This window comes from Molossus molossus, unplaced genomic scaffold (assembly GCF_014108415.1).
Source record: "Molossus molossus isolate mMolMol1 unplaced genomic scaffold, mMolMol1.p scaffold_m16_p_23, whole genome shotgun sequence".
NCBI classification, from domain to species: Eukaryota; Metazoa; Chordata; class Mammalia; order Chiroptera; family Molossidae; genus Molossus; species Molossus molossus.
The window spans coordinates 11,702,128-11,725,984 of record NW_023425359.1 but is presented as its reverse complement, the minus strand read 5'-3'; the positions used below and the strand labels follow the sequence as shown (position 1 = coordinate 11,725,984).

The following is a 23,857-nucleotide window of genomic DNA, read 5'->3' as shown; positions in this document are numbered from 1 at the left end:
TTTCATTTGGTCACCCTATTCCAGCAATGAAAGCTAAAATCCAGCAGTGCACTAAGTAAAAGTACGAAGAAGAAAAAATACAGAAATAGATATCTGGCACAAACAGAAGGGGATCAGAGGACCTTTTCATGCTATTTAAGTAGTGACAACATTCCTTATAAAACTGCCTGATTAAAATCCCATTCAATGGTGAATATTTACTTCCAGAACACCTTATAGGGACAGGCCCTGTTGTAGACACTGGTGACAGTATGAGCTATCAAGGAACTCAGTCTAGTGGGATGCACAGAATTATAATACATGCAGTGACTGAGGCACATAAAAATACAACTAGGGCACAGAAGGTCACCCAAGCTCGATGAAGAAAGGCTAAGCTATAGCCAGAAGGAACAGGAGGTTGCAGCTGATCAGTTTTGAAGTAGGGTATTTCAGACATAAGGACTAGCATGTGCAAAGATACTGAGGTGTGCACTAGTATAATAAAGCCTGCCTGGATAACTAAAAAATGTTAATGTGTGAGCATAAAGTGTGTGGGCAGTAGTGGGGGATTTGCAGGAGATGGGCCTTTAACAGTCAGGTAGGGGTTACATCATAAAGAGCATTAAACACGTATGTGCCACTAGGGTCATGTACCTCGGTGGCGGTTTGTCCCGGGCCCCGGTTGGGGTCGTGTGGGTGGCAGCCACTCGATGTGTCTCTCTCATGTCGATGTGTCTCTCTCCCTCTCTCCCTCCTGCTCTATCTGAGGATAAATGCAAAAATGTCCTTGGGTGAGGATTAAAAAAATAAAAAGAATGGCACAATCATGCCCTGGCTGGTTTGCTCAGTGGTTAGAGCATCGGCCCACAGACCAATGAGTCATGGGTTCGTGCCCTTAGTGGGAACCGAACCCAGGTCTCTTGTACCTCAGTTGCGGTTTGTCCCTGGCCCTGGTCGGGTGGTATGGGAGGTAACCAGTTGATGTGGCTCTATCACATCGATGTTTCTCTCTGTCTCTCTCTCTCCCCTTCCCTCCCACTCTATCTGATGATAAACAGAAAAATATCCTTGGGTAAGGAATAAAAAATACATACATACATACATACATACATACATACATAAAAGAATGGCACAATCATTTATGGTTCAGAAAGAGTCCTTTGGTAACAGAGGGGAGAATGGATTAAAATGAAGTAATACCAAAAAATGACACCAGTAAGAAGGCTATTATACAAACAGGGATAATGAGGACATGAACTTGAGAAGCAACAGTGGAAATGAGGGTCAAGTACTCACTTGAAAGAATACTCCGAAAATAAAATATGTGTGGACATCACAGGTCCCCAGCGGACTGCCATTCCGACTCCCTGCCTTCCTTACCCATCACTCACCAGAGAGCTCCCAGAGCCAGACACCCTTTCTCAGCTTCTCCCCAGTCACGCGTGAGACAGTTCTGGACCATCTCCTGGGAAAGGGGGTGGCTCTGGAAAAGCCTTTTCTACTGAAAGGAGAGGGGTGCTTGTAGAGCAGCGGTTCTCAACCTGTGGGTCACGACCACTTTGGGGGGGGGTCGAATGACCCTTTCACAGGGGTCACCTAAGACATAACAGTAGTAAAATTACAGTTATGAAGTAGCAACAAAAATAATTTTATGGTTGGGGGTCAGCACAACATGAGGAACTGTATTAAAGGGTCAGGGCATCAGGAAGGCTGAGAACCATGATGTAGAGGAAGGCCTGACTCACCTCTACCTTCCTTCACATCCCGCTGAATGAGGGCACTATATTTGGTGCTATGATAGTCACTTTACAGCTCTGAGGGGACAACCAAGAACAAAAACCAACATGCTGAGGACAGCAGAGTAGAGGATGGAAGTCTTGGTCCTTGATGACCCAGCTGAGTTGCTGACCTAACCCAAGGTCTGTTTATCTGTGGACTTAAGATAAGTCTCCTTCCGGTTTAAGCCATTGATTGTCAAGCTGTTACTTTCACACAGAATAAACCAAACCAAAACAAGAGACAGGGCCTGGAAACTTAACTGATTATGAAGGGTTTGCAATAAAGAGGAATTTAGTTTTACTCTCAGGGTTCTGGCTTGGACAACTGAATAGAAGGTGATAGTTATTAAAATTATAGCAGAGAGGTTTGGAGGGGATGTTGGATGGAGTAAAGGGGAAGGGTCTAAGGTGGGGATAAAGAGGGGAAAAGTTTGTTACTGGACATATTGCTTTAGAAATATTATGGAATCATTTAGGTGAACAGTATGCTCAGATGAGTTTGGAACACATTAAAAAAGTCTGACTTAAAAAAACAAATCAAATCGAAACAAAAAAGGGAAAAAGAAAGAAAAAGAACAAAAGACAAAAAGGAAAACAACAGCAAAAAAAGTCTGACAGATTTGCTGCCGTGTGGGAAGTCAGATCCTATCACACCTGCATGACCCTGCACTCTCGGAAGAGTTGAAGGGAGAGCAGAGCAATGTTTCCTTACTTGAAGAGTTCTGGAAAGTGTCTTTTCTCCTAAGGCTTGGAAGATGTACAGATACTATTTCAAAACAGGAAGAAAATTGTTTATAGAATGAATCTACACACATTATCACACTACTGCATATTTTTACCTTATAAAAATTCATTAGTAGCCAAAATAATCTGAAAAGCACATAATCTGGAATTATGACAAATGAAAATCTTGTGCCTGACTACATCGGAGATTGTCCCAGCAACTGAAATGAATCTGAATTACCTGCTTTACTATGCAGGCCAGTCAATTAGGAATACGTGAATAACCTCATTCCCAAGACTCAGAAAATACTCCAGGGCATGTTTTATTGGTGGCAGATTATCCCAAGGTACAAAGAGAAACATAATCACTGAGAAGGTGGCAAGCAATAATTTAGCAGCGCTGTATAAGATTAGGTAGCCTTATGAAGATTACATGATTCTCCCACGAGAAGGAAGTTAATACAGGTGACCCCGATACGATGATTTTGTACATATGGCAGTTACAGGAGAAAATAAATGATCACCAGCTCCCGATCTAGTGAATAGGAGCAGGTGACAGTCTCACAGACAAGAGGCGCAAGGATACATGGCAACAGGTCCCTATAAACAATGATTATTAGTGCATGTTTACAAAGTTTGGACTGGAGAGACAGCTGATACGCTAGGTGGTACAACGACAGCAATCCTCATCAAAGGCATCTATGTTGAACATGAAGTACTACCAAAGATAAAAGGAACATGCCCCTGCCCTGGCTGGTTTGGCTCGGCAGTCAGAGCATCAGCCCCGTAGACCGAAGGGTCTTGGGTTTGATTCCTGGTCAAGGGCATGTACCTGGGTTGCAGGTTTGACCCCTGCCCCAGCTCACACAGATGTTTCTCTCTTTCTCTCTCTCTCCCTCCCTCCCTCCCACTCTATCACTCTATCTAAAAGAATCAATGGAAAAATATCCTTGGGTAAGGATTATGTTTTTTTGGGTGAGAATTAACCAAAAATAGGAATATGCCCTTGATATCAAGCAAAAATATTTAAAAACCAATACTGACTTGAGCGAAATGAATATTAACAGATACAAATTTGTACCTCAACTGGTCTTAATTCCAAAATGCAATTCTGATCATGCTGCTCTGGATCACAAAACTTTTAAGTTGGTCCCCTGGCTCACAGACCCCCAAAGCCCTTCAGTCCAGCCCCAAACTAAGAAAAGTTCTAATCAAACTTTCAGTTTGACTCCTTTCATGTATCCTGCACTTTGGTTATTCTGGACCAGCTAGTATTTCCCACATTCAGCCTGTGCTTTCCCATTAGGCTGACAGTTATGTGTCTGTGGAGTTCCTGCCCGTCTTCCAAGCTTCCCTCTTTATCTTTCAATGTTTCCTGATCCTACAACCTCATGTAATCCCTCCCTAACATCTTGTTCTGCTCTTACGCAAACCATGCTATTACTGTTGTACCTTCCCTATGATATTCTAAACTCCTTAAAGAAGAAAGGATAATTAATTCATTTTTGTGACTTCTATAGGATCATAACTAAATAACTGTAGGTTGCTGAATTAGTGACATAAATCACAAACGGAAGCCCTCAAAAGAACATACAAAGGCAAGTTTATTATAAATCTAATGATTCAACTATTTACCATTCTGATAAACAGTTACATGCTGCTTCTCCTGTTGACAGGAAAAAGCAATGTATAAGTAATAAAAAATGGCCCTCGTCGGTTGGGCTCAGCAGTTAGAGTGTCGGCCTGCAGACCAATGAGTCTCAGGTTCGATTCTGGTCAAGGGCATGTACCTTGGTTGCAGTTTGTCCCCAGCCCTGGTCGGGGTCATGCAGGAGGCAGCTAGTGATGTGTCTCTGTCACATGGATATTTCTCTCTCTCTCCCTTCCACTCTATCTGAAGATAAATAGAAAAATATCCTCGGGTGAAGATTAAAAACAAAACAAAACAAATTAAAAAAAAGAAATAAAAAAATGAGAATTACTCAGTAAAGAAGATAATGAATCAGACTATGGTCTGGAAATTCCAGACCCTCCCTATTTTGAGTCATCTAGACAGGTTCAACTTATCCTTTCCTCTACCTACTTGCTCTGTAACTACCTCTTTACAAAAGTGATGTGAGGAACAAGATCTTTGTTAATTAGTGAATATTGTTAACATCTTTTGGAACACTCTTCCCTTTAAAATGTGGTTTCAGTGTCTCTAGTTTTTCCTACATTAACCACAATTAGCAATGATTTCTGTGATTCACAGAATAACTAAAGTGTAAAAAGTTTATGCCAAAAAATGTATTTTCAGTTTTATTGAAAAAGCAAAACGACTCTTCCTATTTTCACAGATTTCTTTTAGGCTAAGAAATTGTGGCCTCCTAGTCACTGCATAATACTAATTTAGAGAGGGGTTTAACAATCTAGAAGACGAGATATGCTCAAGAGCAGAATATATTTTGAGGGACGATTTATAATCGTTACGAATAAACAAGAAGCCAAGTTCAGATCACTGGAGTGGGTAAAAAAAAAAAACAGTAAAAGGGCAATTTAAAGTCTTGAAAAATAAAGGTAGCCATCTGACCACAAAAAGTTTAAATCTAGAGAATTATTTCTTAACCAATGACAAAGGCCAAAGACCTTACAAAGGACCATATTTTTCTAGGATCTCTATGATTATTCTTCATTGTAACTGTTTCATATTTCACTTCTCTCAGTATGTTAACCTCCAAGCTCTTATGGGAACTCAACTGAGAACTCACCTCAAACCCTAAGCAGTCTCTACACCCTCCTGATGTAATTCCCAGATTAAGGTAGGGACATTTTTTTCTCCCCTAGATGTTACACTGTGAATTTGGAAACGTATTAACAATGCAAGGGAAGAAAAAGTTTAGATCTGTGAATGAGAACCAAGACTTCTGACCTCCAGTATCTGTTCTTCTTCATCTTTAAGCCAACAAAAAACAATGAGGGATACTTTTTCATTTGCCCATCCACTTACAAGAAATTTTAGGAAAGATGAAGAAACCTACAAAACAAAAACTAATCACCAAAAGCAAACAGACCCGAGCACGCCTCGACAATGCTCCACCGGGTATTTCGAGTGCAATTACAAGGCAAGCCAATCCTTGGACTGGATACTCCAAAGTTAGGTGACATAACAAACAAGTTCTTCCCTTCCCTCTCCTGTGGTCACGTCAGATACCTGTTGCATCACCTGGAAAGTGGTCTTCAGGGTCTAGGAAAGGAGCACCACCATGATCTCCAAACAATTCAGTTGGGCTGTTTTCTTGATACATTTGAGCCTCACTGATTGTCCTGAGGTTGCCTTGGCGACAAGGGTGCGCTGGCTCCCGTGCACCTCTGTGGAGGGATTCTAGCACCGACATGGACAGCGGTGACTTTCTGGACTTTAAGAGGGGTGGAGAGTTTTGAAGACTTGGGCATGAAGAGAGATGTACGGTTCGGGAGGCGCGGGGGGGAGCCGGCCACCGCGCGGCGGGGAAGTGGGGCAGCCCCGGACTCCCTGTCGTGGGAGCGGGAGGTCAGACCTGCGACCGAAGCTTGGCGGAAAGGACACTGCTCGTCGGCCAAGGTGCCGGGCCCAGGGCCGGGGTCCGAGCCCAGCTGGGGTCACGGGAGACTCGGGCGGATCCGAGCCCTGGCCCAAGCCCAAGCCCTCGGGCACCGTGGGCAGCACGAACACGCTCAAGGACTAGAAAATCACAGTACTCCCCTCCCCCACCCCCGGAGAACTAGCTGGAGGCGGAGAAGCGAGGCAGGAAGCGATGGGGCCGGGGTCCGAGCCCAGCCGGCGAGAGGACGCCGGGCCGCGCCGCCAGGGGCCGCACTCACCATGTCGTACACGTTGAGCACCACTAACTGGTTAGCCCCCATCCTCCTCCCCGCGGCCGCCGCCTCGTCCTCCAGCCGCTCGGTCTCCGCGGGGCCGAGGCCGCTCCCGCCCCCGCGGACGCCTCACGGGGCCAGAGCCGGCTCTACGCGCACAGCCCGGCCCGCGGCAGCCGGCGCAGGAGCATCGGGAGGCCGGGCCGCTCCAGGGCGCCGCCGACAGGAGCCTCTGCGCCGCCGGGGCCGACTGCTGGCGGGCCCGCTCGGGCTCAGGAACCTCCCCTCGGCGGCAGACACGTGGGGAAAGGCGGGGCCTGAGCGAGGGGCGGGCGCCGGGAGTCCCGGGGGCGGAGCCAGCCCGGCGCCCCGCGGAGCCCGCCTGCGCTCTGGCTCTCCGCGGCCGCACCGCGGGACCTAAAATGGCGCCGCTCGCGTCACCCCACCTCGCAGGCGCGGGGTTCCAGGGGAACTGCAGTTCCCAGCGTGCAGTGGGGTCGGCCCGCGGGCCCCTGAAGCGCAGAGGCGGAGTCTCAGCAACCGAGGTCCTTCGTCGCGGCGGTGTTTCCAGCCCTTGACTACAACTCCCAGCATGCTGCGCGGCAAGGCTTGACGAGCGACTGTCAAGTGAAGAAATGGAGACTATGGCAGCTTGTGGCAATGATAGGGCAGAGCTGTGTGGTCCATGGAGGGCATTTTAAACATGGGAATATTACGGTATATTGTTTGTAAAGAGAGAAATTGGTGATGTAGGAGAGAGGGCGAGATTTCCAAGGGCAAGGTAAGGAGGGGAAGAGATCCATCCAGTGCACAAGTGCAGGGGTTGACCATTGGTAGTAGGAGAGATGCTTCATCCACAGTGACAGCATGTAAGGTAGATGCAGGTGCATAGTGACGGCATAGAAGATACAGGGACAAATGAAAGCAGGTTAGAAATTTGGGGGTGGGGAAATGAGGATTTATGATTTGCTTTGATTTTTCTTAATGAATAAGACACAAGATGATCATTGGAGAGTCAGGAGAGGTGGAATGGAAGGTATTTGAAGAGAGAAGAAGGTGTAAAATAGGGAGAATATGCTAGGAAAAGAGGGTTGAGCTGCCAGGCAGTGTTAAGAGACAGTAAGTGCGGTGTGCATGACTGTTAGTTTACTGTCCGCAGACAGGTTGTGGTCAAAGTTTTAAAATTTATTTTTGGTGTACCCAGCTGGCCTTCCTTTCCACTTAACCTCGTTGAACAAGCTACAGGTGTGAGGAAAGGCACCATCCATTGACACCATTTAGTTCTAGCTGCACTGCTAGGCCCAAACCACTGGTTCACTTCATCTCTTACTCCACACTCTCCCTTTGCCCTTTGTGAGCTCATCTACTCTCTCAGTGAAACTATCAGTGTATGCGGAAAAGTCTGATGCCCCCATCTCCAACCCCCTTCTTTCCTGTGCACTAGGCCACTATAATCTGCAGCCTATTGGATTTCTCTACCAGATGTATTAGTTTCCTACTGTTGCTGTAACAAATGACCACAAACTTAGTGGTTTAAAAACCACCCGCCACAAATTATCCTGCAATTCTGGAGGTCTGAAACTCAAAATGGGTCTCCTTGGGCTAAAATCAAGGACTGTGTTTCTTCTGGAGGCTCTAGGCTAGAATCTGCTCCCTTGTCTTTTCAGGTTCTAGAGGCTGCTCTCGTTCCTTGGCTCGTGGCCACATTGCCCAGACCTGTTTCCATCATAATATCTTCTCTGCTCTCTGTCTCCCTTTTATTTATAAGGACCCCTATGATTACATTGGGTCCACCTGGATAATCCAGGGTGATGTCATTTTAAAATCCTTAACTAATCACATCTGCACAGTCTTTTTTCCCCATGTAAGGTAAGATAAGGTAATACAGTATATTTACAGGTTCTGGGGCATTGGATGTGGACATCTCTGAGGAGCTGATGTTCTGCCCACCAGACAGGATGTCCTGTGGTCACTGCAAATTCATCAGGTACAAAACTAAATTCACTGTCTGACGATGCAATGAATTGTATTGCTTATATAATTTAGGTTATTGATCCAATAGCCGAAATTACTCATCATTCATTCATCGGACAAGTATTAAATGAGTACCTTTTATGTATCAGCCACTGTGTATTACTAGTACATCTCCTGCCCATATGAAGCCCAAAAACCAATGGGAGACAGGAAAAATGTGTATATTTATTCATTAAAATAAGGAGAGTTCTTTGTGGGTGGTTGCCAGGAGACAGAAAGCACACCAATAATGTCGACAATGAAAATGTCATATAAAATATTATAAATTGGGTATAAGAGGCCTAAAAAGACAAAAAGGGCATCAGAGAGGTAGTAAGCACCAGAAGCAGCTATCACCCCTAGGCCCCGGGGCAGGGGGAACAAAGAGGTTGGGATTTAAATATTTCTAAAGCTTGGAGGAGAACCCTATTGAGCTACAGTCCAAAACTCTGAAGAGAGACGTTTGGCAAGCTGGTGCTGCTGGTGTCTGAGAGGCACAATGACGCTGGTCCTGGGTAGTTTTTAAGACTTCAAGCTAGAAATCAAGCATCGCTTCTGATAAGTGCTGCCATTGCGGGGATGGAGGAGCATGACTAAGTTCATGCTGGTGGGAAAGGTGGGAAACAGGAAGCCATCACCCTCTCGCCTTTGTTTCCCAACAGCACCTAGCGTGAGAGACCCTGACCAGGGAGCCAGGTGCAGAGCAGAAGTGTGGTTTGCAGAGGCTGGGCCTCAGCAATTAGAAAGGCAGATTTGAAACTGAGAGAGAGTAGCCTTGATGCAACTTCCCACAAACAATTTCTCAGGCACCCTGGAGAGAGATGTAAGTTGTCCAAAGCATTCTAAAGGAAAAATATTTTAAAGCTTATTGCTGCCCAGCTGGTGTGGCTCAGTGGATTAAGCGTCATCCCATGGACTGAGAGGACCCGGTTTGATTCTGGGTTGGGGCATATACCCGGATTTCGGGCTCCTTTCCCGGTGGGGGGCATGCAGGAGGCAGCTGATTGATGTTTCTCTCTCTCACATCAATACTTCTATCTCTCTCTAAAAAATCAATAGAAACATTAAAAAAAATGTATTGCTACCTGAGCTGTGTTGGAGAGATGAACTGAGTCTGACTATGTCTTATTTATTGTTGTATACCAAATTACTTCAAAACACAGCAGTTCAAAACAAACATTTTACAGTTTCTAAAGTCAGGTATCTGAGAGCAGGTGATTCATGTTTGGGTGAATGTTTCTGGCTGAAGGTCTCTCATGGAGTTGGAGACATCTGAAGGCTTGACCAGGACTGGAGGATCTACTTCCAAGCTCACCCATGTTGATCACCACATGGGCCTCTCTGTAGGGTTGCTCATGACCTGGTGGCTACTTCTCCTAGAGACAGTGATCCAGAAGCGAGTAGGAGAGTGACAAAGAAGGAAACTTCAGTGTTTTATTACCTAATCTTGGAAGTAGTGTGGGAGGAGACTACCAGGGTGTGGATACCAGGAGGTGGATCACTGGGGGCTATCCTGAAGGATGGCTACCACATGGCTACATGAAACTGTCACCTCCATTGAGGTTGCTCTCAGAGTGAAGAATGGCTGTGTGTCCCAGAATCCCACGGGTCTTCTCTCTATTATATTATGAGAAATATTTGGGAGGTAATCCTCAGTTCCTTCCTGCACCCCTTGCCCCATCACCCTGCTAGATGAATTGTAATTGGTTGACTACACTGACTGCTTCAGTTGGATAAGTAGTCTGGTGTTAAAAGGTGGGCATGTGGATTCTACAGTAGATCTTGAAACAGTCCACTTCCCAAATCAAAATTGCCAGCTAGCGGAAGAAAAAACATAGCTGGGAAATTCAGAGCGATGGTGCTTTTTGTCTCAGATGTCTCTGGTCATGAAGTAACTTTTTAAGTCTTTGGTAATTGTACCAGGTTGTTGATATGGCAGTGGAATGTGGTTGATCTTTGGTCAATCTTTGATTGTAGTGGTTGCAGTAATTGCTCAGGTAGGCATTGCTACCCTATATCTGGAATGGTAACCATCTTAGGAGAGGCATATAATTTTCCCTGGTTAGGTGGTAGGAGTCCAACGTAGCTCACCTGTCAACCCTGTGCTTTCATGTCTGCAGGAGAATTATCACATATTGGTGCTAAGGTACAGATCATCTTTGTTGAAATTTGGGCAATCAGCTGCCCTATTGGCTTTTTTATTCTTAATTGGTACAGTGTGAGCTGGGGCCCAGGCATGATGACCAGACCAGACAGGAACTTTCTTTGCTGTTTTGTTATCTGTATGAGGATGTTTACTGAGGACTTCCTTAGGATGGGCAGGTAATTGCATGTGGTTGACCATGTGAATGTGAACTGTTTCTGATCTTTTCTGATGGGACAGTCTTGTTCATGATCATTGAACAAATGGTAGCAAATAAAACTCATCAATATATTAAAAAAATAATATATCTAATCCTGGTCAGTTTGGCTCAGCAGTTAGAGCGTTGGCCCAAGGACCAAAGAGTCACAGGTTCGATTCCGGTCAAGGGCACATACCTTGGTTGCAGTTCGGTCCCTGGTCCTGGTCCGGGTGCGAGAGGCAACCAGTCGATGTGTCTTTCTCACATCGATGTTTTTTTCTTGCTCTCTCTCTCTCCCCACCTACTTTCCACTCTGTCTGAAGATAAATGGAAAAAATTCTTCGAGTGAGAATTAAAAAAATATATATATAGACTAAGTTTTGAGGTAGTCCCTTTTTTTTTTTATCCTCACCCGAGGATATTTTTCCATTTTTTGTACAGATAGAGTGGGAGGGAGAGAGAGGAAGGGAGAGAGAGAGAGAAACATCGATGTGAAGGGACACATCGAGTGGCTGCCACCTGCACGACCAACCAGGGCCGGGAACAAACTGCAACCGAAGTACGTGCCCTTAGTGGGAACCGAACCCGGGTCTCTCCGGACTGCAGGCTGACGCTTTAACCGCTGAGCCAAACTGGCCAGGGCGAGGTAGTCCCTTTTTATTTATACCTGAGATAACTTAGCTCCAGAGAAACTAAGCAGCCTTGACTTTTTGCTCAGGGGCCATGCAAACAGGCCAAATTCCTTTGTGGCAACGACTTCCTGTGAAAAATATCTTCAGAGTCTACAATGACCCTCTTATATTGAGCAATGTTTGCTAATAAATTCTGTGTCAAGAAGGAAATACCAGTTGTTTATTTTTTATTTTGTTTTCCTTGCCTTTGGAATTCAAATGTATGAAAACATCTCTGAGATAAAGTTTAGTGCCTAAGTTTTCTTCTATGTATTTTATTGTTTCAGTCTTACATTCAGTCTTTAGTCCATTTTGAATTAATTTTTGTGTGTGGTGTAAGATAGTGGTCTGGGTTCATTCTTTTGCATATGGCTGTCCAGTTTTCCCAACACCATTTATTGAAGAAACTTTTTTCTCCCCTGTATTTCTTGGCTCTCGTGTTGTAAATTGGTTGTGCATATATGTATGGGTTTATTTTTGAGCTCTCAATCTATGCCATAGGTCTGTGTGTTTATTTTTCTGCCAATACCATATTATATTGATTGCTATAGCTTTGTTGTGTAGTTTGAAATCAGAGAGTGTGATACCAGTGGCTGTGTCTTTTTTCCTCAGAATTGCTTTGGCTATTCGAGTCTTTTGTACTATAAATTTTAGGATTTTTTGTTCTATTTCTGTGAAAAATACCATTGGAATTTTGACTGGAATTGTATTGAATCTATATCAATTTCTACCCAGCAAAGGAAACTATGGACAAAAAGTACAACCAACCGAATGGGAGAAAATATTTGCAAATGATATTTCCACTAGGGGTTAATATAAAAATATATAAAGGACGCATACAACTCAACAACAACAAAACCCAATTAAAGAGGGGGCAGAGGATCTAAGAGACTAGATCTTAGTTGTTCCCACCACAAAAGAATTATGTTATGTGATAGAGGTGTTAGTTAATGCCATGGTGGTAATCACATCGCAATATATAAATGTATCAAATCAACACGTGTACATCTTAAACTTATAGAGTGTTGTATGCCAGTTGTATTTCAGTTAAAAACATATATGTAAAGGCTTAGCAGTAACCAGCAAACTTCACTGCCTTTGTTAGCCCCATGTTTTCAAATGCCTGCACCTTTGCTTCTGCCATAACATTGCCCTCCACAAGTACATTTCCCCATGTCATTACGAGGGAAAACTTTGGCTACTAACTGCCACTTTGAGTCAGGAGCTATTGATGCCCCACATATCCTTCAGGTGCCCTCTTTGCCTGCTGGGTGCTGGGTGCGCCAGACCCGAATCCCCTCTGACTGCTTGTTTTCTCAGACCACTGCTATTACCACTTGGGTTAGTTCAGGTCCTCTGAGAAACAACTACCAACATAGGATTAAATGTGCAAGGATTTTGTTAGGGGAAGTTCTTCTATGAAAGGAAATAGGAAGTTAAGGAAGGTTGAGAGAGTCATCAGATGCAGAGAGAGATTGGGTGGAGGTGTCCTCAACTGCCATGTAATAAAAGAAAGGTTTGGCAAAGCCTTCAGGAGTCCTGGAGGCCAGCCACCAGGAATCCCATGTCTAGCTAGGATCCAGTCTGCCTAAATATTTCCATTGTACCAGGTCACAGGACACAGAGCAGCCTTGGGGGTGTGTGAGACCTTGGTGCAAATATGGCGGTGGGTTTAAGAGGGAAGCAGCTAATGCCCTGGTCAGTTACACAGAGCTTTGTTTTGATTATGTGATGGCATTGAACTGGAAATACTTCTCTGTAGCTTGCTCTTCTCATCTAATAAAACCTTGTGGGAAATCTTTTAAATTACTAGTACAGATTGATCTATGTGGTCAATGTACAATCATTTAGTCAACCATTTACTTATTGATAGGCATTGTTTTTCTAGAGTTTTGCCATGACAACCAATGATAACTACACATACACACTTCCTGTTGGCTCTGCTTCTCTGGTTAGACTCTGAGTGTTACAAATACTAATTGTTTAGAAAGCTGTTATAATATCTGGACAAATTAAGAAACCTATTTTGCCTGACCGGTGTGGCTCAGTGTTTGAGCGTCAACCCACGCACCAGAAGGCCATCGGTTTGATTCCCGGTCAGGGCACATGCCCAGTGGGGGGCATGCAGGAGGCAGCCAATCAATGTTCTCTCTCATCGATGTTTGTATCTCTCTCTCTCCTTTTCTCTCTCTCTAAAACCAATAAAAAAATTTTTTTAAAAGCCTATTTTGAGCATTAAATTTAAAACAATTAAAAATTAGAGCATCACCTTCTTATTTTTGGTATCATAAGTTGTACATTTCATGTGTGACTGCCATTAGAAAAACTTCTGAAATATATTTGACAGATTATTTAAATCCACACACATTTGTTATAGATAAATTAACTACAGTCATCTAAAATTGCATGCAAAAAATATTTGACACATTTATACATTTTCACAATTTACTGTAATTGTTAGGAAGGATGGCAATAACCAAATTTAGTTTTAAATATTTTTATTTAAAAAAAAGCCATATGAGTTTATAGACTGCCTTTTAAGATAAATGCAAATACATTAAGAATTAACTTTATAATATGAAATATATATGAAAATATTTGTTTTGGATAATTTAAGAACATTTTTTAGATCTTGAATTTAATGATACTATGAACTTTTATTCTAAGTATTTCTTGGTCAAACATGTTCTCAATATAAACAAATATATATATATTCCTACATATACATATCTGTAGTAAACAACCATTCATTTTTTCCTAATAATTCTTTTGTTTTCTTTCAGTTTTGTAAATTGGTTCATAAATATATTGTTTGTAAATCCTCATATAATGGAAGTAGCTAAAAATTAGAATACTGAAGAACAGTAGCATCAGGAGAAAGAGGAAAGAAAAAACCAGGTAGCCATTTGGACTGGAAAAAAAAAAAAAAGTCATTAGAAGGTATTGTTCACTTTGGTTGTTAATTTATTTGTCAAACAGTTTCTGAATAGCTAGCTACTATTCCACTGACAGAGAACAAAGATTAATAAGACATCCTGTCCACCCTCAAAATGTTTACCTTTTAGTGTTTGAGGCTGACCAGGCAGGAAAATAGACAGTGTGATCAATATCATGAGAAGTTGCTGCAAAAAGGCTATTTGTGTTTCCCAAAGTTACTTAGAAACAACACATGGCTTATCTCATTTGCAGATTATTCGCACCATTAACCTCCCATTAGCACAACACATTGAGGAGTCAGTAATATTTAAAGAGGGACATAAAAAATGGTTTGTCTTACGCATTTGTTTAACATTTTATAAAAAAACAAAAACAAAAACCAGGCCCAGGACAGAGAAGCAAAGTCATTTGCGGTTCCAACTTCACTATTAAGAGTTTTTATTCTGCTCTCCAAAGAAACTGTCCTGGAGTCCAGGGAAATGCTTTTCTAACCAGTTTCCTGGATGTCTTGGGACGATGGCCATTGTTCTATGGCTAACTCAGGGTCCGTGCAGGCACAGCCACTGTCCCCTCCCAGTCCCACTGCCAGTCTGCCCACTGCCCCTTCGGTGGAGTTGAAGGACGTTTGATGGAAAGACAGAAGGGGACCCAGCTGCAGTAACACTTCTCAGGAGTTCCCTCCTGCTGCATCCCTGGTATGATAGATACATACACTTTCTAGGACATCACATACAGAGCAGAGATTTTAGGGTCCTTTTTAGCAGCCACCTGTGTCTTTTGCAACTTCTCTCTTTAAAGCCTGATTAGGTACAATTATTACCTGGGAATCAATCCATAGATCTCTATTGCAAAGATAGCTGTTAGATTACAGAAACTGCAAATTAGAAAAATAATATTAAAGATTAAATTAAGTACAATATATTAAGGCTCCCTCCACATCTCTGTGATAATGATCAAATTATATATAATCTTAGTTAAGGTGTCATTTTCTTGACAAGGGAGAGAATAGATACATTTACATAACAGCGGTGATGACTCTTCCATGTGTGTGATGGGTTGCTTGCTACAAAATTACTAGAGCTGGTCACTGTAACCTCACTGTCCTCCTAACAGCTTTGTACCATTTTGATAGTGGTTCCCAAGACAACAGCAATAATATTATTAATAAAAATTAATAATAATAGTATTATTAACTACGACATTGTAGTACTTAGATGCTTGTACATATAGGTAGACTCACCATAAATATGGCAGTTGTAATACAGATGTTTTGAAAAAATAAGTATTGATAAAAATAATGATAAGTTAACATTTTTTGACCATTAATACTTAACTGCAAATAATACTAATTGAGTGTTTGCTATCTACCAGGTAGTGTACCTAATACTCTACTTATAGCAACTGTTCCTTTAGATAAGGAAAATGGAGACTCAGATAGGTTAAGCTTCTTACAAATGTTTACACAGTTGTAAGTAGCAGAGCTGGGATTTGAATTCAGGGTTTTCTGATCAAAGTGCATGTGATGTTCACCTGATGTAGGCTGACTCCAGGAAGCTGAGAATGTTAGGAAGTTGATATATGAAACTGTGTTATTATTTCTAAAGTTACTGAGTATCTCATAACTTAGTATATTATGTGGAATGAGGCAGGATATAGCTAAGTAAACATTAATGATATGATTTCACTTACCTTCATGTGGGAGGAAGAGGAAAGAAGAAACTTAATTTTATTGAGTGTTTGCCAAGCGCCCAGCAAAGATAGGGATTTTTACCCAGGTTCATTTAATCCTCAGAGTACTATAAGGTAGGTATTATTGACTCATTTTTCAGACAAAGAAATAAGCTCAAAGAGACAAAGCAATTTCCTTAAGACTGCATATCTGCTAGTGGCAAAATTAAGATTCAAAGCAAAGTAAATTTTCTAGCACAATGCCCTCAAGATCCATCCATGTTGTTGAAATGGAAAGATTTTCTTCTTTTTTATGGCTGAGTAATATTCCATTGTATATATGTACCACATCTTATTTATCCATTCATCCATCGACGGACACTTAGGTTGTTTTCATATCATGGCTATTGTAAATAATGCTGCAATAAACATGGAGGTACAGGTATCTTTTTGAAACAGAGTTTTGTGGAACTCTTCTGTTAATGGTGACTCCAGACTATGACATTTTTTATTCTTTTTCTTTTGAGTCAGAAAATTATTTTAATAGTTACAAAACATCTTTTTTTTTTTTTTTTTTAAACAAACAAACAAACAATCAGCATAAAATAGCAGTTGATTTTTCCATAATTATCAGAATTATTTACACTTGAGGTCTTGGCTAAGTGGGCCTGAAATCAACAAAAGGTCTTGGACTGCTGGCTCAGAAATCATCCTACGAAGCCTGCCTTGTTGATGTCTGTCATCCTTAGCCTTTATGAGATGACCTGGTCCTTTTAACGAAGTATTTTTTTATTCATTTTTTGGATGCTTGAAGTGAATTCAGCAGCGTGTATCAAACACCTTCCAGTTCCTGTCATTTACTACTTCTTCAACATTCAGTTTTGACTACATCTGTTTCAACTTTGTCTATTGTTTTCTAAGTTGCCTTAGTAACATTAAATCATCCAAATTCTTTTCTCTCTCTCCTTGGAGGTGTTTTAATACTGATGAAGTTAGAGCTGTACACTTTTTTATGACTCTGTCCCTACTGGCAAGAGCCTCATCAAACTCATAAAGTTGTTTACAGGTTTGGCTGGCATCAATTTTCCCTGCAAAGGAAGCTGTTGGAACACTAGTGTTTAACTCATGTATTATTCTGTCATCTGTCAGCCTCATCACCTTAAATAATTCCTGGAACTAGGTGAACTCCTCACAGTTTGTACAGCCACTGGGTGCGGTCATGTTGGACCGACATTTTTAATTCTTCCAGGAATTTCCTTCCCTCTTAACTTAGTGATGCTGACATATCTTAGTGTAACTCATTTATTGGACTTTGCAGAGTGAAATAGAAAGTTTATTCTATCTTATTATTCCTTTAAAAAATTCTCTGTGGAATTGTTCTTCCCTGCCCCTGGATAAAATACTGGACATAATATTTCCAGGTAATAAAGAGCCTTGACCAATGTACTTATAAAACTTTAGTCTCTCAAACATTAAAAAACTTCCTTGCCCACAGTTGGGCCTGAATCATGCTTAAGAGGTAGCATTGAGAAGAAGGGATGGTTATTCATTACCTTTTCTTCACTCAGCTTTGTCTTCTGCTTGCAAGCTGCTGTTTCAGAGCTTTCCAGAGCTGGGCACATGTAGAAGATCAAAATCTTATGTGGCTGAGACTTCATGTATTGGTTACCCAACATTAGCTTTTCCCCTTGAGGGGAGAGAGCTAGCATTCCCACATGCCGCATGCACAATGGGTTCGTCATACACTCCTATCTTTTTTTTTTTTTAATTAAAAAAATTTGTTGATTTTTTGAGAGGGTGGGAGGAGAGGGAGAGAAACATCAAATTTGTTGTTCCACTTGTTTATGCATTCATTGCTTGCTTCTTGGCACGTCAGGACGATGCTGTAATCAACTGGGCTATCCAGCCAGGGCCCATACACTCCCTTCTCATAAATGGGAATTTTCGCCTGATATTCTAGGACTTAGGTGATGCTTTCTCTGTCTGGCCATTTGTCAGCCACCCCTTAGCTCCTGGCTTCCCATGGTTTTCCCCATACATTTTTCTCTCTTTGGAATCACCTTACTCTTGAGGTGAACAGGGATGGTCTCTTTCATGATAACGCAAGTTCAGTTTCCCTTCATGGAGTCCATATGTGAACCCCAAATGCACACATTGCCTCCCACCATTGGTGAAAGCCCATTTCCATCCACTAGATCACTCTTGAGCCTTCCTCGTGCCAGTGTACCTGTAAGCAGCTTCTTACCTTCAAACATTTCAGATGAGCTTTAAGAATAGTCTTTGTTCCTCCATCTCCAAACCTAGAGACCCATGCTAGTTTCCTCTGAAGCTCTTTTGTTCTCTCTATGGAAATCAGTAAACTTATGTGTGCTCATAGAATCATTATAGAAGAGACCCCCATATATATTTTCAACTCTTTATTATCAGCTATTCCTCTCAACACAAGGCCCATATTAGAATTTTTAACTGTCTGTAGAACATCTTCACTCAGATATTACATTATTCCCTCAAATGCAAAGTCAGGACTCTGACCTCAATACTTCTCCCAGAGAAAAACCATCCCATTAGCTATTTTGGTCAAAGGAAAGAACATGAATTTTAATTACTTAGTCTAGAAAACTGGAAACCATACCAATTCCTTCTTTTCTTTCATTTGCCACATTAAGTCAATAGAATCTCTCATTTTGGACACATATTTATTAGACGTTTTCCTTTCTTTCCATTCTTACTGCCACCAGGCCGTCCTCTGACCTCTTGCCTTGTTCACTTCAGTCTTCTCATTTATCTGTGTATAGTTTCCTTTCCTCTTATACCATTCCTTATGCTCTTCTCAGGCTAATTTTCAGGAATGATACTTTCATCATAACACTCCCCTTGGAAAGATGCTGAGGAAGCTCTCTAGGACATGATTTGAAATTGACTTCAACATTATGCCTCAAATTAGTCTGCCTCCTTTGTTTTCTACCTTCCTCATTCAGTGTATTTTCCACCTTCCTCCATGACTCCACAAGCCGTAGACATTCATTATTACTGTGATTTCTTTCATTTGAAGGGTGTATTCTAGTCCTTGGGCAATGTAAATTCTACCAGTGTTCTTATTCTCCAGGAAGTTTTCTTCTGATGCTCAAAATAGCATTGATCTTTCCCATCTTTGAATTATTATTCTGCCCAACAATAATACAAATGATTGTATTTGAAAAATATCTCAACATATGCCCGGATTTAACTTCCCTTGGTTTTTGTTTAATTCCCCAACCTGTTTAATTATAAGCATCTTGAAGACTGAGATTATGCTTATGTTATATTTGCATCTGTCACAGCCAAGAAACATAGTAATTGTGAATTGATTAATTAATGTTTAACATGAAAGGTTATCTTTTACTCCCACAGAATGTTTAATGTGATTGCTACAAAAATGAAAAAGCAAATATGTAAATAATAACAAAAATTGAATATCAGGGTGATATCAAATTAACACAGACAACATCATGATTATCAGAGAGGAATGGGGCGAGGGAGGTAGAAGAAGGTATATGGGGAATAAATGGTGATGGAAGAAGACTTGACTTGCAGTGGTGAACACCCAATACAATATACAGATGATGTATTATAGAACTGTACACCTGAAGCCCATATACTTTTATTAACCAAAGTCACCCCAATAAATTAAATTAAAAATTCAATTAAAAAGTTGTAACTTTGAGGAACTAATGCTGAAATTATTATAGTAAAACATTTATATTCACCTGTAGTTTGGGTCCAGGATCTTCACTCGAAACACATACATTCCAGTATGACGCAAAGGCCAAATTAAATGGTTGTAGTTAGACTTGTTTATAATCTCATATGGTTGATTCAAGTCTCCTGGTTTTCCAATAGCATAAGAAAAACAGTGCTTATAGTTCTGAACAGAAAACAAAGACAAAAACCCACTTCATCAAGCCATCTAGTCTCAGAAAAGAAATCTTCCCTTGCTCCCGAACGGTATAGTTACTAACCATGGAATTTAAGCTGGATAAAGAGGGAAAAGGTAACCTGGGAGTGGGGGGAGGGTAGGATCAATAGATTGAAAGATGTATTGGGGTTGAAGGATTGTTCAAAGGGTTGTTAGAGTGAAGCTCCTAGGGTTACGTTGCTGTAAAGCTAGGGAGTGGTGGATAGAAAGTGGAATGTTTGGAGGGGAATACAGAGGACAATACACAAAATTTGTATATATCTCCATTTTGATATGCATAGATTCTGATGTAGAAGCAAAGTAACATTATTTTTTTTTTTTTAGAATAGTTTATTCTTTAGAAGGAAGAAGAGAGAAACATTGATGTAAGATTATAACATCCATCTGTTGCCTCCTGCACGCCTCCTACAGGGGATCAAGCCTGCAACCCAGGCAGGTGAGCCAGCAGGACGCCCAACTAACTGAGCCACACCGCCAGGGCCAAAGTAACATTCTTATTGTAAGGTGAACGTTACAGACTGAGGGACCTTATCTGTCACTTTTTATTCATGAGCTATGATTTGATTTTCCAAATAACAAACATTAATTTCAATTTAAGAAAGTTCAGTTGCAAAAAATTGAAAGCAGTGTAGAATTGATAATTGGCATTAAGAAATGATCTATTAGTTGTACAAAAATTGAATGAAAGACTCATTGTCAATGTTTTAACATGTTTGTCAGATATTTTAACAATCTGTAAAAACAGATTTTCAGCAGATAAAATTATACAAAATTGTTAGTAACAAAAACAATTTAAAAAATTGTTAGTAATAGCAGCAACAGAAGATCAAACAGAAATTAAGATGAGGCATATTTGAGATCACAGTATAATCCAACAGAATAATTAGATTTGATTTACAAAAACAAATTTATTTTTTAAAGTGTTTTCATTGCCCTGACCAGTTTGGCTCAGCAGTTGGAGCGTTGGCCTGCGGACCAGAAAGTCCTGGGTTCAGTTCCCGCTAAGGGCATGTACCAAAAAACAAACAAAAAACATGTTTCCATCAAGCTTTATTAATACTGAAATGCCAAATTACTTATAAATAAATGAGCAATTTGCAAGGTAATGTTTTTCTTACCTCAGGTCCCCAAACTGCTTCTAATGGGAGGTCCTTGTTAAGCTTGGTCATTGACTTCCACGTCTGGGCTTCATTTAAACAACCACTCTGTCAAAAGATACATAGTATATCAATTTATTCTTAAGTACTTCATGTATTTTAATGCCACTGAAAATTATATATTTAAAAAAATGTTTATTTAAATTTTTGTTGATTTACAGAGAAACAATTGACTTTTGTATATTGACCCTGTGTGGAGGTAACTTAAATTCTTTTTTCTTAATTTGAACTGAATAATATGACAGTTTAATTTATTATTTTCCAATCCCTATACTTTTTATTGTTATTGTTTGCTTTGTTACAAAGATCAGGAACAATGTTGTACCAAAGTAGTGGTAACCAGAACTCATTTCATTCCTGATTTCAGGTTTTCAAATTTTCACCCAAAGTATGATGTTTTTATAGTTTTTTTGGTCTCTGCATTTTATTAAATTAAGGAAGTTCCTATCTATTTATAATTTTCTAAGATTTATTTTAAAATACTGTTGTATATGGACGATTATTTTTTAATCAAATGATGTTTCATCAACTATTATAATACTTTTATATCTTATCTTCTTTATTCTGTTAATATAGTGGATTACTTTGATTTTTCAAATGATATCCCAATTCTTTGTGAAATAAACAAAACTGGTCTGGATATATTTTTTAATATATTGAGTTTTATTTGCTACTATATTGTTTCAGTGTTTTGAATCAATGGTCATGAGCGAGATTGTCTCATAATTCTGTTTTGTTTTAAGGTTCTTCTGGAGTCACAATAAGTTGAAACATGCTCCCTTTACCCTAATAATCTGGGAGAGTTTTTGTGAGGTGGAAGTAAAAATGTTTATAGACTTCATCAGCAAAGCCATATGGGATTAGAGATTTCTACTCTTTTCTGGGAATATAAGAAACTTTGTTAAATTACATTTTTTTGAAGCGTTTGTTCATTTTTTCCATTTGTCCATTGTCAAATTGGTTGAGATAAATTTATTTATAATAACCTCTATTATTTGGGTTGTAAAATAATTATATTCCAATTCTTTTTTTTTTTCATTTGTGAACTGGAATAATTTTATAAAGAGATACTTCCTCTTGTCTACTATTTTCTTACTGGTATAGTTTATTTGAGGAAGGTAGGATAAATATTTGTTTCTTTGTCTTTGCTTGTCAGTTTTCAAAATAAGGAGTTGATTTCTTATCATTTTCCAAAAGTAAACTTAAAAAAATTATTATGAACTCATAGATTTAACACATTTGATGGGTTTAACCCATTGCAATCACTCTCCTAATGTAGCTCAATTTGTCCCATCTTTGGCCTGTAGGAATTTTTTCATGTTGACTTCTGATTACTGTTGACATGACCCTAGCAGGCTTTGAAAACCTCCTTGCTATTGGGTATGTCAAACTACTGCAAGTTCATCTTGCACATTTCCTCCTTCAGGCTTGGAATCAGCCAGTCATCTAAGAACCTCCAGTTACTATTAGTAGGAAATGCTATTTCAACACAACAATGTGGGTACTAAGGATACTTATTACTACTGATTAGTTACGTTTCCAGGGAAAAGTTTATCTATTTTTCTCTCTATCTCTTTCTATAAACATTATATTTATATACTTATATCCAGATCAATATCTAACACCTCATGAGTTAATATTGAGTCCTATACAAATTCAGGAATTTTGTCTAACTTTTTCTTTCTTACTAAATGTATCTTAGTGAAGAATGATAGTGTTAGACTATCCCATCATTACACATTTGCTTTATCTCACATTATACAACTCACAGCTTCAGAATAACAATACAAATATTACCACCACCATCATGATTACTGAAAAGAGTTGTATTTTTCTTTTGCATATGCCATTCACATTCTTCTACCTCATTTATAATTGTACTATATCTACATTGTCAGAAAATGCATTCATTGTATGCTATACTCTTTTCCTTTTCATCCTCATTTTGTTTTAGTTTTAAGTAACTATACTATATTATAATGCTCCCTCTAATTCTTTTTTTTTATTAATTTATTTTTGTTACAGATGTTTCTTCTTTTTCTACCTCTAATTCTTATGTTATCTCTTTAGTAATTTTGGTTGTCTGAAGCTTATTATATTTAGTGAAGTACTCAGGAAAGTCTCATGGGAATAGTATTATCTGAGTTTTTACATGTTGATGGCAGTTTGTACCTTTTATAGTGTAATCAGTTTTGCTGGGTATAAAAATTCTTGTCTTACATTTAGTATCTTAAATATTTTACTCCATTTTCTCCTGACATAACGTATTGCTATAAAAATGTCTACTTATAATTTAATTTAATTTTCCTTATAAAACACTTACTTTTTGCCTAGATGCCCACTTGGATTGGCTGTTCTAAATTTATATTCTCAAGTATATAGTACGCTCTTTCTATATGAGGCTTCAAATCCTTTTTCTCAGGGGAGAGATCTTTGTTCATTATTAGTGTTAGTTTTGTTCCTTTCTTTTGGTTTTCTTTTGCCTATCTCTAATATTTGTAATTTTCAAATCTTTTTTATTCCATTCTTTATTTCTTTTATACTTAAATTTTTTCCTCTTTTAATTTCATGTATCTTGTAAAGTATTGTTTATTCACTTTCATTTTTTAACATCTATTTTAATTGCATATAGAATTTTAGGTTTAGAAATTATTTTCTTTCAGTAATTTAAAGATATTTTTGTTCAGAGTTCTCTGGTTTTTATTATTTCTATTGAGAAATCATATTATAACTCTTTTGAAGATATTATCTTTTTTGCTCTGGCTACTTTAAAGATTTTTCTCTTTGTTTTTGATTTTAG

General features: G+C 39.8%; 2 protein-coding genes and 1 pseudogene across 5 annotated transcripts in view; all 3 read right to left on the bottom strand.

The window, feature by feature from the left end:
• The window catches only part of DESI2 (desumoylating isopeptidase 2), a 42,036-nt gene extending 35,440 nt beyond the window's left edge, over positions 1-6,596 (bottom strand). For all 4 annotated transcript variants that reach the window (XR_004961435.1, XR_004961436.1, XR_004961437.1 and 1 more), the window contains exon 1: positions 6,321-6,596. Coding sequence is in view for 1 of the 4 variants with exons in the window: in XM_036277656.1 (XP_036133549.1) it covers positions 6,321-6,362 (42 nt within the window). In the remaining 3 variants the exon portion in view is untranslated. The remainder of the gene's footprint in view (positions 1-6,320) is intronic.
• A 7,501-nt stretch (positions 6,597-14,097) lies between these two features.
• The window catches only part of CATSPERE (catsper channel auxiliary subunit epsilon), a 76,189-nt gene continuing 66,429 nt past the window's right edge, over positions 14,098-23,857 (bottom strand). Inside the window, 4 exon segments of the mRNA XM_036277762.1 lie at positions 14,098-14,251; positions 15,098-15,151; positions 19,692-19,849; positions 21,019-21,105. Coding sequence (XP_036133655.1) covers positions 14,098-14,251; positions 15,098-15,151; positions 19,692-19,849; positions 21,019-21,105 — 453 coding nt within the window.
• LOC118640644 lies at positions 16,735-17,166 on the bottom strand (annotated as a pseudogene).